At 40.6% G+C, this 16727-nt stretch overlaps 2 protein-coding genes across 3 annotated transcripts in view; both read right to left on the reverse strand.

Annotated features, from left to right (window-relative positions):
* The window catches only part of MPHOSPH8 (M-phase phosphoprotein 8), a 45183-nt gene extending 40541 nt beyond the window's left edge, over window positions 1-4642 (reverse strand). For both annotated transcript variants that reach the window (XM_005888733.3, XM_070380561.1), the window contains exon 1: window positions 4241-4642. In XM_005888733.3, the coding sequence (XP_005888795.2) occupies window positions 4241-4465 (225 nt within the window). In that variant the 5' untranslated portion in view covers window positions 4466-4642. The remainder of the gene's footprint in view (window positions 1-4240) is intronic.
* A 2098-nt stretch (window positions 4643-6740) lies between these two features.
* PARP4 (poly(ADP-ribose) polymerase family member 4) overlaps window positions 6741-16727 on the reverse strand; it is a 77103-nt gene continuing 67116 nt past the window's right edge. Inside the window, 2 exon segments of the mRNA XM_070380564.1 lie at window positions 6741-8437; window positions 13021-13153. Coding sequence (XP_070236665.1) covers window positions 8242-8437; window positions 13021-13153 — 329 coding nt within the window. The 3' untranslated portion in view covers window positions 6741-8241.

Genomic DNA, 16727 nt, shown 5'->3' on the forward strand with positions numbered 1-16727 from the left:
TATCACAGCCAACTTTGGTTTATTCTATGAACATGAAGTTGAAATCAATGTAATTCATCACATTAGAAGTATAAAGGAGACAAATTATGCAATCATCTTATTAGATGCAGCAAAACAATTTAATAAAATTCAACATCCATTCACAATAAAAGTATTTAGCAACCAGAAATAAAGGGAATCTCTTTAACAAAGAGTAAATATACAAAAATTAATTGCATAAGCAACAAACAGTAAGACAAGGAAACTTTTCAAAAAATCACTTACCACTGCACTGAAAAATCAATAACACCTAAAAATCAATTTACTAAAACATAAAAAGTTATAAAACAGGATTTCTCTGGTGGTCCAGTGGCTAAGACTCCTTGCTCCCAATGCAGGGGGCCTGGGTTTCATCCCTGGTCAGATAATAATTTGCATGCTGCAACCAAGAGTTCGCAGGCTGCAACTAAAGAGATCACACCTGCAGAAACTAACAACAAAAAACATCCCACACATCACAACTAAGACCAGGTGCAGCCAAATAAATATTTTTTAAAAAGAGTTATAAAGTATTATTGAAAAAATTAAATTAATTCTAAATTTATCCACAAATTCAATGCAAACCTCAATAAAAACTCAAAGTTTTTGTGTGCAAGGAAATTGACAACTTGATTCTAAAATTTACAAGGCATTGTTAAAGAATAAAAAAAGATGTGCTCAATGAAACTTGACTCCTACATTACACTATACACAAAATCAATTACAAGTAAAGTGCAAACATAAGTCAGAAAGACAAAACAACACAGCTTTCAGAAAAAAAAAAAAAGAATATTTAGAGTAAGGAAAGCTTTCTCAAACCAGACATTAAAAGCACTCAACACCAAGACAAAGATTAACTTTTCCTACATTAATCATATTCTATTTACCAAAAAGACATAGCAGGAAAAGAGATTTACATGACACCACTCACAAAGGGTTTGAATCCAGAATACAAGAAATCAATAAAGACAACTCAGTAGAGATCTGAAAGGGCAGTTCATAGAAGATAACCAAATGATTAATAAATATATGAAAAGACGCTCAATGATTTCAACGCCGATTTCTAATATAAAATCCAGAAAAATATAAATTATAAGTAGGAAATACCAACAAATACACCACCACTACTGGCTGAAAATATAGACTGATGATATCAAGTATTGACAGGATGTGAAACGAAAGGAATTCTCATAAGCCAGTAGTAGTAGTGTAAATTGGTACTACTTTTGAAAACAGTTTCTTAGAGCTGAAGACATATGCATCTTGTCCTCCGAGGTGTATACCTCCCATTCCTAGGTACATAGCAATACAACCGAAAGAAACATTTGTGCACAATACACCAGGAGACATGTCCAGTAAAGTTCCTGGCCTGTTAGTCACTCAGTCGTGTCTGACTCTTTGTGACCCCATGGACTGTAGCCCACCAAGCTCCTTTGTCCATGGAATTATCCAGGCAAGAATACTGGACTGGGTTGCCGTTTCCTTCTCCATCAGTAAAGTTCACAGAAGCATTATTCAAAACTGGAAACAACCCAGGTGCCCATCAAAAGTAGTAGAAAAGATAAAACTGTAATATATTCATACAACTGAATACAGGTGACCCTTTAACAACATGGGTTTGAACTGTGGGATCCACTTATATGCAGACTTTTTTCAATAAATATATTGGAAAGATTTTTAGGGATTTTCAACAATTTGCAAAAAAATTGCAGATGAACCATATATAGTCTAGAAATGTTAAAATAATTAAGAAAAAAGTATGAAAAGAATGCATGAAGAATATGCAGATGTTGGTCTATTACTACAAGAGTATAAGATGAGTGACAGTTAATGGAAAATTAATGTGTTAAGTTTTCTTAATGTGTTATAACTCTGCTTTCAAAGAATTATATCATTCTTTTCTAATTGGAGAAACTGAATATTAGCCTATTATTCAAGGTAAATGATGTCTTTAAAAATGTAACAGTGTTTCTCATACTATATTATAAATAGGACTGTAATACTGTATGCCATAAAAATTTTCTAATGATTTGTTCTTTAGCGTCTAGGTTAGACTGCTGTGCTGTGCTAAGTCGCTTCAGTCATGTTTGACTCTTTGTGACCCCATGGATTGTCCATGGAATTCTCCATGCAAGAATACTGGAATGGGTTGCCATGCCTTCCGCCAGCGGATCTTCAGTTGTGGCTGACTCTGTGCAACCCCATAGACGGCAGCCCACCAGGCTCCCCCGTCCCTGGGATTCTCCAGGCAAGAACACTGGAGTGGGTTGCCATTTCCTTCTCCAATGCAGGAAAGTGAAAAGTGAAAGTGAAATGGGTCAGTCGTGTCTGACTCTTCGCAACCCCATGGACTGCAGCCCACCAGGCTCCTCCGGCCATGGTCTTCTCCAGGCAAGAGTACTGGAGTGGGGTGCCACTGCCTTCTCTGACTGATTACACTAGGCTACCATAAAACACTGAATCATTCAACTTTTTCACATTATCTTTTCATTGTTGATGTCCGTATTAGTAATACATACAACACCTACAATGTTTTATTTAAGACAATATTGATGTAGGCTCTGACAGGTAATTCACCTTGTAAACAAATGATGTAAATAGGGTAGGCAATACCATTAATATATTTTCTCTTCCTTACAATTTTATTAATATTTTCTTTCCTTTAGTTTACTTTTTTATTAAGAATCCTCCCAACCCAGGGATCAAACCCAAGTCTCCCACATTGCAGGCAGATTCTTTACCAGCTGAGCCAAGGAAGCCCTTTATTAGAACACAGTATATAATATGCATAACATACAAAATATTTGTTAACTGTTTACACTATGGTAAGGCTTCCCTTTCTGGTATAAAAGCTTTTAGTAATTAGGTTTTGAGGGAGTCAAAAGTTATACTGGCTTTTCAACTGTGTGGGGCCAAGCACTCCTCTGCCCGAGTTGTTTGAGGTCAACTGTACTAAGCAGCAACCAAAAAACACCAAACTATAGCTCCAACAGCAGGGATTAAACCTCACAAAGATGTTACTGAGCAAAAAAAGCAGATGCACACCAAACAAATATAGTGAGATTCCACTTAAAGGAAAAAGATTTTAAAAATGGGGCTTTGGGTGCAGTTCCTACAATCCTTCGAAGCTAACAAGAGAAAATATTGTATTAAGAAGTGAATCATCTTAATTGTGAAGACATTACCGTCTTAACTATTTTCTGAATATCTTCCACCTGCCTGGCACTATGTTAAACGCAAGTGATACAAAAGTGTAAGACTGCTTCACCTCTCACCTCAAGGTACTTACAACTTAATTGGGAAAATTAAATACATAAGAACGTCCCTAACTTCAACTAACAATAATATTGTCGACATTGGATTTTAGTTATTTATCCCCCACTGGACAAGAGAATCTTTTGTGTCAGCAACTGTGTATGCTACAATTCATCTCTATAGCCTCAGGACCTAAACACGGCACCTACCAGGCAGTAATTGAAAGCAAAACTCTACCGAATGAATGCGCAAAAAAAAAAAAAAGGTAGCATACGACAAATGGGAAATGAGAGACAATTAAAAAAACAAAGGGAATAAAAAGGACAGGGAAGCCGGGAGTGCTGCAGTCCATGGGGTTGCAAAGTCGGATATGATTGAGAAACTGAACTGAAAAACACAACACACAGAGGACGATCGTGTAGGGCCTTTGGTCGCCCTACACCTATTTACTAAAATATATTATCTTCCCATTGCCCATCCTTCACCCACTCACCTTCCCCCAGCCCACAAATGATTCACTCACTTAACAACCTCATACACATTAAGCAATTACTGCATGCTAGACACCGGATTCAAGTGCCAGCGTTAACAAGTTAATAAAGAGCACAGTCTCTGTACTAAGGGAGTTCACAGTCTAGCAGACCACCAACATGTAAAGAACGAAGTCTTGAAATGTAAAACAGAGGTCTACACAAAGTTTCGTAAGGGCACAAACGGAGAAAGCACCTCACTCTGAGGGGACCAGGGTCAAACAAGACACTGAGCAGGGTTCCCCACGAGAGATGGGGAAGCGCGGAGCAGAGCGCGGCGAGGACACTCGGTTCTCGGAGCCGAGACGCCGCCCTCGCGCCGAGGACGGCGGCCTAGGAGGGAGCCGAGATTTCAGCGCCCCCGCGCCGTGGACCTCCGCCACATCGCCTCCGGAGCCCCCTCTGCGCGGGCAGCATCACCCCGGGCCCGCACCTACCCCTTCAGTCTTCATGTCCAGGATCTTCTCCACTTCGAACACATTCTCGCCGTCCTCCTCGCTGTCCCCGCCGGCCTCTTTTCCTTTCGCGGCCGCGTCCTTCTCTTTACCCCTCGCCCCAAATCCCTCTCCTTCGACTGCAGGCAACTGACCACTGCCGTCGGCACCCGAACCAGGAACTGTAGCCACGCTCGCTCCTTCCGCCTCCGCCTTCGCCTCCGCCATAACGGAGCTCTCCGAGCTGCCAGGAGAGGGGCCGCTACGCGGGCCCCTCTCTCAGTCCCGAACCCCGGTCAGTCGGGCGCGGTTAACTGGAAAGCGCCAATGGCGGGCTCGGGACCGAGATGCGACGCGCGCGCACAACAAACACGTAAACGCGGGCGCGCCTCAGCCCTGCACCGCCCACAGGAAGCGGGTGGGCGGGCCAAGGCGGGAGGTGCCTTGGGCGGAAGGAAGAGCCGTGACGTAAGGCCGCGGCGAGAGTCTCGGGCAGCGACGGGGGGCGGGGCTTGAGGGACTTGGGCATCGCGGTGGGCGGGGCGGGGAGCGCCGGAGCGCCGTGGGGAGCGCCGTGGGGAGCGCCGTGGGGAGCGCCGTGGGGAGCGCCGTGGGGAGCGCGGCGGGCGGGGCTTGCGGGAAGCGGGCGGGCAGTGGAGCAGGCGGGCCAGAAAGATACCCGGCGAAACCTCTTCCCTGGCCGGATGCTGTCCAGATACCGGGATTCTTATCTGGGTGATGTAGCTAGGATAAACGCCTAGGATCCAATCAAACGCAACTCAGTGCTGTTACGGTTTAGGGGCGTGCTGTTTAAAGATAAGGAAAACGTTTATTTTCCAAGTTCTAGGTGGGATTCTCCGCCCCTCCATCCCCCCCCCCCCCGGAAAATCAGAGAACGTGATAAAAAGTAATTTGCCCAGGTTATAAGTGATTGACAAAAAGTGCCCCCCCCCCCAAATGAATTCTCGCCCACATTTCAGTTCAGTCGCTCAGTCGTGTCCGACTCTTCGCGACCCCATGGACTGCAGCACACTAGGCCTCCCTGGCCATCACCAGCTCCCGGAGCTTAATCAAACTCATGTCCATCGAGTCGGTGATGCCATCTTACCATCTCATCCTCTGTTGTCCCCTTCTCCTGCCTTCAATCTTTCCCAGCATAAGGGTCTTTTCCAATGAGTCAGTACTTCGCATCAGGTGGCCAAAGTATTGGAGTTTCAGCTTAACCATCAGTCCTTCCAATGAATATTCAGGACTCGTTTCCCTTTAGGATTGTCAATCCTAAAGAGTTGGATCTCCTTGCAGTCCAAGGGATTCTCAAGAGTCTTCTCCAACACCACAGTTCAAAAGCATCAATTCTTCAGTGCTCAGCATTCTTCACAGTCCAACTCTCAGACTACTGGAAAAACCATAGCCTTAACTAGACAGACCTTTGTTGGCAAAGTAATATCTCTGCTTTTTAATATGCTGCTAGGTTGGTCATAACTTTTCTTCCAAGGAGTAAGCATCTTTTTATTTCATGGCTGCAATCACCATCTGCAGTGATTTTGGAGCCCAAAAAAATAGTCTGTCACTGTTTCTACTGTTTCCCCATCTATTTGCCATGTAGTGATGGGACCGGATGCATGATCTTAGTTTTCTGAATGTTGAGTTTTAAGCCAACTTTTTCACTCTTTCACTTTCATTAAGAGGCTCTTTAGTTCTTCTTTGCTCCCACAGTAGTTAGGTGAAATATTTTTCTCTTTGAATTGCAAATAAGCAAATAGAGACTTTGTGGCAGTGGAGCTTTTTCTTTAACCTTGAATTTTGTTGATTAATATAAATGCACAAGGTGAGAATTGTGAGCGAAGTCTTATTTGGGGTAAAATGAGAACTCTATGCAGATGACAGGCTCTCTCCAGCACTGGAGGAACTGCTCCAAAGAGGTGGGGGCTCAGCACAGGTGTGACTTCAGTGAAGAGGGTACTCACACTCAAGCACCTGCTTTGGCAGAGGGCCGCTGCTAGTTGCTTGGAGCAGATGTCCTTTTTAATGACTTTAGTGCTTTTCTAGGTATGAGGAGGTGTGAGAATTGGGCTCATAAAATCTCCAGAAAATATCTATCTGAAGCCAGTCCTGCGAGTTTTTCCCAGAGCACAGAGCCTCATTCCTAATCCTGGCCCCAAGTTCCTTTTAGGGGGTGTTGTAGGTCAGAGACTGCAGTGACTAATGACCTCATCCTTGTAGAGGCAGATGGCAAGTGACAGTTTTTAGTTGACAACTTAATTTACAAAATTAACTCTTTTAAATTAACAGATTACGACTGATGCAGCAGATCTTTGTGCTGGCTCGCTAAGAGCATCCTAGGCGTTAGGAACATAAAGATAAATACATCACAGCCTGCCCTCCAGGGACTCTCAGCCTCTAAAGAAGGACAGCAATTCTAATAACTTGAGATATTTACAATATTAAATAAAATATTTTAAATAAAATAAAATATTTAAATTATAATTTAAAAAATATTATAAAGCAATATTAGTTGATGGGGGACAGCTTATTATTTCAGAATTCTAGCTAATGAGAAGGAAATAAAATAGAGAATCACAATATTTCTTAAAATGATTCAGACAACAGCATCATTAGCTGAAAGACTGATAAGGAATTGGATGTCAAAGTATATCTCTCCACAGATATATGCTGGTTGTACGGAAACAACTTCATATAGGAAACCTGCTAATCAGTGTTAACATTATTAAAGCAGATCAACCAGACTTCATGGTTCAGGTTGACAAAAATGTTGATCCTTAATCTCCTTGGGACTACAGATTTAATTCCCAGTTTACAGGAAATATGGGGAAAAAGAAATGGACACAGCCAGACATATCCGAATGTGAGACATTCGGTAAGACAGCAAGAGGGGAGAGAAGACTGTTATACATGTAAAAAAATTGACAAAATACTTTAAGTCTTGATGGGGGTCATTACACTATTTACTCTGCTTTTATGTATTTGTGAAATAAAAACTAAATATATACATTCCCTGTAAAAATTTTTAATTTTTTTAATTTCAACTTTTAAAATTCAAAGTGTGTAAGACAGAAATAAAGTTTCTATTCCACAAAGGTAACTAGTTTGGAATATGACATTATAGAGTTCTATCTCATAAACACCTATTTATATAACTTTTAAAATGAGCTCTATTGCACACGCTGGGTGATGGCACTATGTATATATGCACATATGATACCTGCACGTGTCAATGTGTCCATGTTTCTGTAAGATTAATTTCTATAAGTACAATTCCTACCAGTGGAGTTTATAGGTCAAAGAGGGTAGTGATTTAATTTTTTCTCCCAGTTTTATTGAGATATAATTGACATATAGCACAGTATAAGATTAAGATGGCAGCAGCATGATCTGACTCTCAAACATCAGGAAATGATGATCACAGTAAGTTTAGTGAATATCCACCACCTCATACAGATATAGAGTAAAAGAAGAAGAAAATCATTTTTTCCTTGTGATGAAAACTCAGGATTTAGTCTCTGAACAACTTTCACATGTACTATACAGCAGTGTTAAGTATATTTTAATGCTGCATATTACATCCTAGTACTTATTTATTGTGTAACTGGAAGTTTATACCTTATGATCACCTTCATCCAATCTCCACCCTCCCCAACCTCTGGTTAAAGAAAAAGTCTGTAATATTAGAATTTTTATCTAAAAAAGTTTTTTTTGGTTGTACTGCTTGGCTTGTGGGATCTTTGTTCCCTGACCAGGGATCAAACCCAGAATCACAGTGTTAAAAGCTTGGAGTCCTAACCACTGGACCACCAGGGAATTCCTTGAAATTTTTATTGTATAGTTGCTTGTTAGTTCACTGAAACAATAGCCTTTTTCCATTTATTTTAAAGTGATTGCTATACTGAATAAAATCATAATTAGATTTCATTATAGGCATCTATTATATCTGATTATCATATACATGAGGCATGAGTGCATGTTAAAAGACAAGTGCATGTGCGTCAGCCTTGGCTGTGCTTAAGGAGCCTGTGAGGAGGGGAGGCGGCATCTCTGGGCAGGATACCCAGCAGCTGCTTGGTGGCGGAGTCCCAGTCTTTACCCAGCTCCAGCCGCTGGCAGATGGATGGGTACTGCCCTTCAGTTCTTCTGAGCCACTCACTGGCTTTCTTTATTTTCTCGCAATCCCAGGGAATATTCCTAGATTAAACACATCTTTCCATCAATTTCAGAATATAATTACATACGAAATGTCATGTGGTGCCAAATCTAGCACATTATGTAAATCAGACAAAATCTGTCAAAAATTAAGATACTTAATAAAAGCAGTTCTCTTTTATTTTTCCTCTGACGTTTTGTGAAAGTTCTTCCACCTGTCTGACATGGTGCATTTAACTTATTCAACTACTTGGAAACAGAGTAGCCCCCTCACTGCCCAGCTTCCCCGCATGTGACACATGTTCTTCTCGCTCCAGGACAACTATCGCTTCTCTGGCCCTTTACATGTTTGCTTGTTGTCATCTCCTTTCTATACTTCAAGGACAAGCTTGATGCTATTTTACAAAGGCTTTCATTTCTCTCTCCTTTTTATTGTCCCAGGAATTCTCAACTCCATTGTTTACTTGTAAAGTACCTGAGAGTCACCCAAGATACTGGTATATATCTAATTTTAGCACACAAACGAGGAACAACTTACTTGTAAAATGTGCGTAACATAAAAACTTCAAGTTTGTGTCCAGAAAATGGTGTCAATTATTCAAACTAAAGACTCAGAAAAACCGTGGGACTGCTCATTAGTATGAGTTAGCTACTTCCTCATTGTTTTGTTGTCTGCTAGAACTTGCTAGCAAACAAATGTTGATATATACTAAAGAATATGGGGGAAACTGAAAACCTGGAGAATTTTCTCCATCTTCCCCGCCCCCCCATGAACTGGGAAAAGGCCATCAGAGTAGTGTGGTGGTTAAGAGCTGGGTTCAAATCCTGCCTCTGTGATCACAGAGCACTCACTGGTTGTGATATTGGTTTTTTGTTGTTGTTGGCCACCTGTCTTGTGGGATTTTAGTTCCCTGACTAGGGACTGAACCCTGGCCCTCAGTGGTGAACCTGCAGAGTCCTAACCACTGGACCACCAGGGAATTCTCTAGTTGTGTGATATTGTTAGAGCTTTCATTTATCACTGGAAGTCTGTTTCTTCAGTTATGACAGTGATACAAGATCCTATGAGTTTGCTGTGGGGATTAACAAAAAGCATGAATTTAAACAGTCTCTGGCACAAAGTGGGCAATCAATAAATGTTAGCTGAATATGATGACATGAACATACTAAATAGCTGGCATACCCAACATGGTTAAAAAGACCCACTAATTATTAGTTTATTGACAGTTACTAACTACTGAAAGCAGCAAGATGATTTTAAATATTCTCACGAATCCAAATGGCCTCTAAATTTTCATGGTTCTACTAAAATGAAAATTTTGATCATATACCTCCAAGCAATGTGCTACTGCATTAATGTTATATATATCATGAAGCCGAAAATATATAAAAGCTTTAAATATGCATAAATACGAAACAAAAATTCCTTAAAATATTGTTGTAAAGTGCCAACAAATAATTTTGCCCACACAATAACAGTGATAGGGTAACAGCATGGGTGTTATGATGTGTGATGGAATATACTTCACCGTTTTTCAAAATCTTCACTTAATAGTTTGTGCCACTACAATTCAAAAGGAGACTCAAAGTTATTCCAGTGGCTATCATAATTGGAAAAGATTTAAAAAGAGGAGGTGGCTCACTGGTTGTGCCTGTAAATCAAACAGTCCCTTCCACTAGTTCTTCAATGTATTTTTCCAGATATTCATTTAAAACATGTTGCTTACATATAGTAAAATGCTCAGTTAATTATTTTATGAGTACCTCCTTTGTGTCTGATGCTGTTGCTACTGCTGCTGCTGCTGCTGCTAAGTCGCTTCAGTCGTGTCCAACTCTGTGCGACCCCATAGATGGCAGCCCACGAGGCTCTCATCCCTGGGATTCTCCAGGCAAGAACACTGGAGTGGGTTGCCATTTCCTTCTCCAATACATGAAAGTGAAAAGTGAAAGTGAAGTCGCTCAGTCGTGTCCGACTCTTAGCGACCCCATGGACTGCAGCCCACCAGGCTCCTCCATCCATGGGATTTTCCAGGCAAGAGTACTGGAGTGGGTTGCCAGTGCCTTCTCTGGTCTGATGCTGTTGGGAGTAGAGAATTTATTAATTTATTTATGGCTGAGCTGCGTGGCTTGTGTGATCTTAGTTCTAAGAACAGGGATTGAACCTGGGTTGTTGGCAGTGACTGTGGAGTCCTAGCCACTGGACCAGCAGGGAATTCCCCAGAAGTGGAGAATTTAATCAGTCCTTGTGAGAAGGTACAAGTAGATTTACTTATTTATTTTAGTTTCGTCTATATTATCTCTAAGAGATGACAACTTTTTCTTAAATGTGAAACTTAAAAATAGTTATGAATATTCTTTAATATCACAAAATATTCAGGTAATGTTTAAATTTCCCTGTCTTTTTTTAAAAGAAAAAAGTACAATGGGTCTTGTTCAAATCAGGATCCAAATGAGGGCTACGTTTGCCTCCTTTCAAACGTCCTTCTATTTTTTTTAAATGTCCTTTAATTTATAGGTTTCACCTCTCCTCTCTTTTTTCTCTTGTCATTTATTTCCTCATATTCCAGACACTGCTGACTACATTTCCATGGTATAATTTAACATGCTCAATCTCTGTTCTCTGATACCTGGTCTTTATTAGGTAAAAGATTTACACAGTTTCAAAGTCAAAATCATAAAACAAAGTACATGAGAAACCTAACTTCCATCCTGTCTCCTCCTTCTCCCCCAAAGAAAATATTTTATTAGTTTTGTTAGTTTTCCCCTTATCTTGCCTTTTTTGAAAAAACACTGTGTATGTGTGTGTGCATATGTGTACACACACAACACTGTACCATATGCATGGGTACAGATGCGGCTTCGATGAGCGAGCAGGGTGTTCATACCTGCCCCCAAGGCCTCCGTGGTACCAGGCATCAGCCAAGGGCTGGGGCCCCAGAACTTACACACTTGTCACACGCTGCCACATTTAAGCATAAAACTTAGGGAGGCCCCAGAATTCTAAATCTGAACCTGGTCTTCTAGGTGGTTACAAAGTTGTATTTGTTGGAGTAGAGCTTTAAACATATTTAACTGAAGGTTTAATCTGCAATTTTTAAATACTTAAGACATATAGCATGTGAATCTCTATTTGTATGCTTGTCCCAGGCCCAGGAAATGTTAGATTTTCCAAAAGCACATACAAGCCATGTGCTGTAGTGAGAGGAGCACTGAACCAGGACCCAGCAGCACAGTAACTCTCTGAGCCGTTTCCTGTGAAAACACTGTCTGACCCGCACACAGTGGGAGAGCTCCGGTGAGAGGCTCCCTTGAACAGTTATCTCTGTGCTTATACTTCGCTGCAGCTTCTTACAAGGTAGTTAAGAAATGGTTGAGCCTTTTTTTTTTAACTAAATAATCCATCTTCATCTTTTCCACATCCCTGCCCTCCATACACACACTTGTGAACTACAGCCTTGAAAAAATGTTTTCAAATAGGAAATAGTTGTAAAATAGTTACTTCCAATTACTTTGTAAAAACATAGCTGATTTGTAATTGATCAGCATAAATTATGATCCACTTTTATTCAATGTAAAAGTGTTTAAAGAAATTGTTACTCTCCAGTTCCCTTTCCCATTGGATCTGAACCCTGGTCTCGGTGGCCATAAAAGCTGTGCTTATAGTGTCTGCTGTAGAGCATGTGGGCTAGTTTCAAAGAAGGTTGAATTCTCTTGGAACTTGTTGCCTCTACCCCTTATAAAATAGGATCATCTTAGCCTTAAAGGGAGACTGTATGTGAAACTGCTAGTTGGTGTAGTAACTGCTGGCTAGTATTTTTGTATTTGGGAGGTGTTTATCAATAGCTTTCTTGCCTCCTGATCAATATTTTTCCCCTTAAGATCTGTTGCCAGTAAAGCTGTTTTCATCTATGTGGATCTAGAGTTGGGAGAGAAGCACTCCATGAAAAGGCAAATGAGGAGACAAGATGCTGTTTTAGGTGGAAACACTTGTTTTGTTTGTTTTTGCTGACGCTGCTACCTGGCATATAAATGACCAATAAAAGACTCATGGATGTGAAAAATTTTGTTAATTTTTAAAGATAAATTCAAAGATGATTTCAAAATGTAGAGGCTTATTATACACAAAAACTTAAAAAATAAAAAAAAAATCATTCCCTATTTACTCCACTATTTTCTGGAATAAAAAAAATATAGACAAATTTTCCTTTAGCCTTATACATAATGCTTTAAGACTTGGGGTGCTATTTATGAGCACCTAAAGTTGCTTCCTGGCCTGCTCTCTACCCGTGTCTTGCTTATTACAAGAAATCCACTGAAAGAGTTTGGTTGCTAACTAGGGTACCTAATAGGAATGTATTTCCCTGTAGCCTAAACAATTTCTTTTCTTGATTAAGATAATTCTGTGGGGAAGAGGGGCATCATTGTTAATTTAGGAATTACTCTCCATAATTATTACACTGGATCCACAAAACAGTACAATAAAAACCTGGCCGACACACATACACTTGCTATAGCTTCTTTTGCTCATGATGAAAACAAACAAGATGAAACAAACAGGCTGAGGGCAAATAAATAAGCAAATATAATAAAAGAAATGACTGAAAATATAAATGAGTTAAAGTCACCTGGGAATGGAAGCATCATCCAGTCTCATCAGCGATTTGACGATTATTCCCTCCTGTTCCAACTTGGTGCGAAGGAACTGCAGCACTAGAAACGTGGCGATCAGGTCTAGAAGGCGCTCTCTTCCTCTTATACCTGGAAGTGAAGCATTTGTTTATGTCTGTTAGAGACACTGCATCCCAAACGGTACCTGTTTATAACAGTTCTGTTGAAGAATTACATTAATATTACTATTAAACCATAACACATGAGCACATCACAAAACTCTGTAATACTTAACAAGGTCCTTAACTAACCAGCTATTTAAATAAAAAAGGAGGGCAACTGGAACAAGGGTTTATCATAATATGCTGATGGTTGTTAGGAAACTGAATTCCATCCAGAGTCCCCCCTGCACCCTAACTTTCCACATAACCAGAGATGTGCGAAGTTCACGGAAAGAAATTTAGTTTCTAGGCTCCTGCTGCAAATACCTCAGGGGGATAAACCTAAGCATACAACAGATGAACAACTGATACATTGATTAGACCACTGTATTAATATCAAATTATTCCTAAGTGATCAGTAGTCTTGGAATAGACTTTCTAGCACTACTGGTGCCTTGGGGGCCCTGTCAGTAAAACAAAATTTAGATAATTTTCATGTTCCTGTAAATGCTCTGCTTGACCAGAAGCACTACACACTCAGGCAGCCAAGCCTGCAACTCTTAAATCAGCTCCTAGGGTCTCTGCTTATTTTTTTGTTCCTGGGTCTTTCTGAGAAGTCGGATATGCATCAGTCAATCAGAGGCACCTCCTGTCCCCTGCTGCCCCCTCCTATAAAAGCTAAGAGCCCCTTCCTTACTGTGCCTTCTCTGGGCTCGAGACTGGAGTCTGCCTGCTTTATGAAGTGTGAGATTAAAACCTTTTTGCTTTTCAAGATCAATAAATTGCTCTCTTTGATGATTTTAACAGTGCATACAGGTAACCAGTGTCCTTATCCAAATCAAGATATTTTACTCTATTATGAAAAATACCAACATTGAAAATGAATACTTATATCTACTGAGCCCAGAAATTGACCCATTTTTATTTTCTAAATGCAACCTATGTATTTGAGATGACTTTATACAAATATTTTCATTTTAAATATTGTTACTTTTCCAATCCCAAACTTTGTGAAACCAAACTTTCCACATCTTTTTGGGTTCAAAATAAGCCACCCCAGAATCTACCACTTTGGTGAAAAGCTAAAGGCAATCAACACTTAGGAGACTCAGGAAAAGCTTTTTACTACATCCCCCACCCACAACAGTCTAAAATAAATTAGGAGAGGGGCTATAACAGGAAGAGAGCTGTTGCCAGTCTTCCATCAAGAGACTGATCGCCAGGCAGTGCAAATATCTGTCTACCACACATTCTGTCCCCTCACCTGCCCATTCCCCACCCTCCAGGGAGCCCTACAGCCCCTGTCCCTCTCCCTTTCTCAGCTGCCTGGCTGCCTTTTGAGTCTCATGTTTCTTTGGCTCCCATACATACACGTACATATGCACGTATGTAATTCAAGTTGTTTCTCTCTTGTTAACCTTTAATTACAGGGGAGTCTCAGCCAAGAACCAGAAGGGTAGAGAGAGAGTTATTTTTCCTCTCCTACAACCTTCATCATCATTAGAGTAACAAGAGAAAGAAACAACTTGAATTACATACACGCCTATGTACACCTGTAGTTTCCCAGGTCAATTAACTGTTTCCAAAATGTCCGATACGTAGCACTGTTTGCATCACCACAACAAAGTCACTCAATGGTTTTTTAAAAAATATCTGAAGCCTACAGAAAAGTAGAAAAAACAATATGATGAATATCCCCATCACCTCATAGCTTATCTACTCTTAACAGTTTTCCACGTTTTGAATTTTTCTCTTTTCTTTAAAAGAAAGAAAATATTTTAAGTTGAAGCCCCCCTTGTATACGTCCTCCAATCCATCCACTTACACTCCAACCTTCCCTCAGCTTTTCAAAATAAACACTCTTCTGATCTGGGGACTGACATTCCTGTGACATACACTGCTTTTGAAAGTGATCGTCGATGACTATGAACAGTTATATGCCAAGAAAATGGACAATTTAGAGGAAATGCCTGCAATGTGGGAGGACCTGGGTTCTGTCCCTAGGTTGTGATGATTCCCTGGAGGAAGCATGGCAACGCACTCCAGTATTCTTGCCTGGAGAATCCCCATGGACAGAGAAGTCTGGAAGGTTGCAAACCATGGGGTCACAACGAGTCGGACACGACTGATTGACTAAACACAGCACAGAGGAAATGCAAAAATTCCTAGCGATATATGATCTTCCAAGACTGGATCTCCCAAGTGCTGTATTCAATATGCCAGTAAATTTGGAAAACTCAGCAGTAGCCATAGGACTGGAAAAGGTCAGTTTTCATTCCAATCCCAAAGAAAGGCAATGCAAAAGAATGTTCAAACTATTGCACAACTGCACTCATTTCACACGCTAGCAAAGTAATGCTCAAAATTCTCCAAGCGAGGCTCCAACAGTATGTGAACTGAGAATTTCCAGGTGTCCTAGTTGGATTTAGAAAAAGTAGAGGAACCAGAGGACAAATTGCCAACATCCACTGGATCATACAAAAAAAACAAGAGAATTCCAGAAAAACATCTATTTCTGCTTTGCTGACTATGCTGAAGCCCTTGATGGTGTGAATCACAACAAACTGTGGAAAATTCTTAAAGAGATGGGAATATCAGACCACCTTACCTGCCTCCTGAGAAACCTGTATGCAGGTCAAGAAACAACAGTTAGAACCAGGCATGGAACAACGGACTGGTTCAAAATTCAGAAAGGAGCACGTTAAGGCTGTATATTGTCACCCTGCTTGTTTAACTTCTATGCAGAGTACATCATGTGAAATGCCAGGCTGGATGAAGCACAAACTGGAATCAGGATTGCTGGGAGAAATATCAATAACCTCGGATATGCAGATGACACCACCCTTATGGCAGAAAGCAAAGAAGAACTACAGAGCCTCTTTATGAAGGTGAAAGAGAGTTAAAAAGCTGGCTTAAAACTCAACATTCAAAAAACTAAGATCATGGCATCTAGTCCCATCACTTCATGGCAAATATATGGGAAAACAGTGAGAGACTTTATTTACTTGGGATCCAAAATCATTGCAGATGGTAACTGCAGCCATGAAATTAAAAGACGCACGCTCCTTGGAAGAAAAGCTATGACAAACCTAGACAGTGTATTAAAAAGCAGAAACATTACTTTGCCAACAAAGGTCTGTCTAGTCAAAGCTATAGTTTTTCCAGTAGTGATGTATGGATGTGAGAGTTGGACCATAAAGAAGGCTGAATGCCGAAAAACTGATGCTTTTGAATTGTGGTATTGGAGAAAACTCATGAGTCCCTGGGACTGCAAGGAGATCAAACCAGTCAGTCCTAAAGGAAATCAATCCTGAATATTCATTGGAAAGACTGATGCTGAAGCTGAAGCTCCAATACTTCGGCCATCTGATGGGAAGAGGCAACTCATTAGAAAAGACCCTTATGAGGGGAAAGATTGAAGGCAGGGGGAGAAGGGGATACAGAGGATGAGGTGGTTGTATGGCATTACCAACTTAAAGGACATGAGTTTCAGCAAGCTCCAGGAGGTGGTGAAGGACAGGGAAGCCTGGTGTGCTACAGTCCATGGGGTCGCAAAAAGTTAG

Source organism: Bos mutus, chromosome 12 (genome assembly GCF_027580195.1).
Source record: "Bos mutus isolate GX-2022 chromosome 12, NWIPB_WYAK_1.1, whole genome shotgun sequence".
Taxonomy (NCBI): Eukaryota; Metazoa; Chordata; class Mammalia; order Artiodactyla; family Bovidae; genus Bos; species Bos mutus.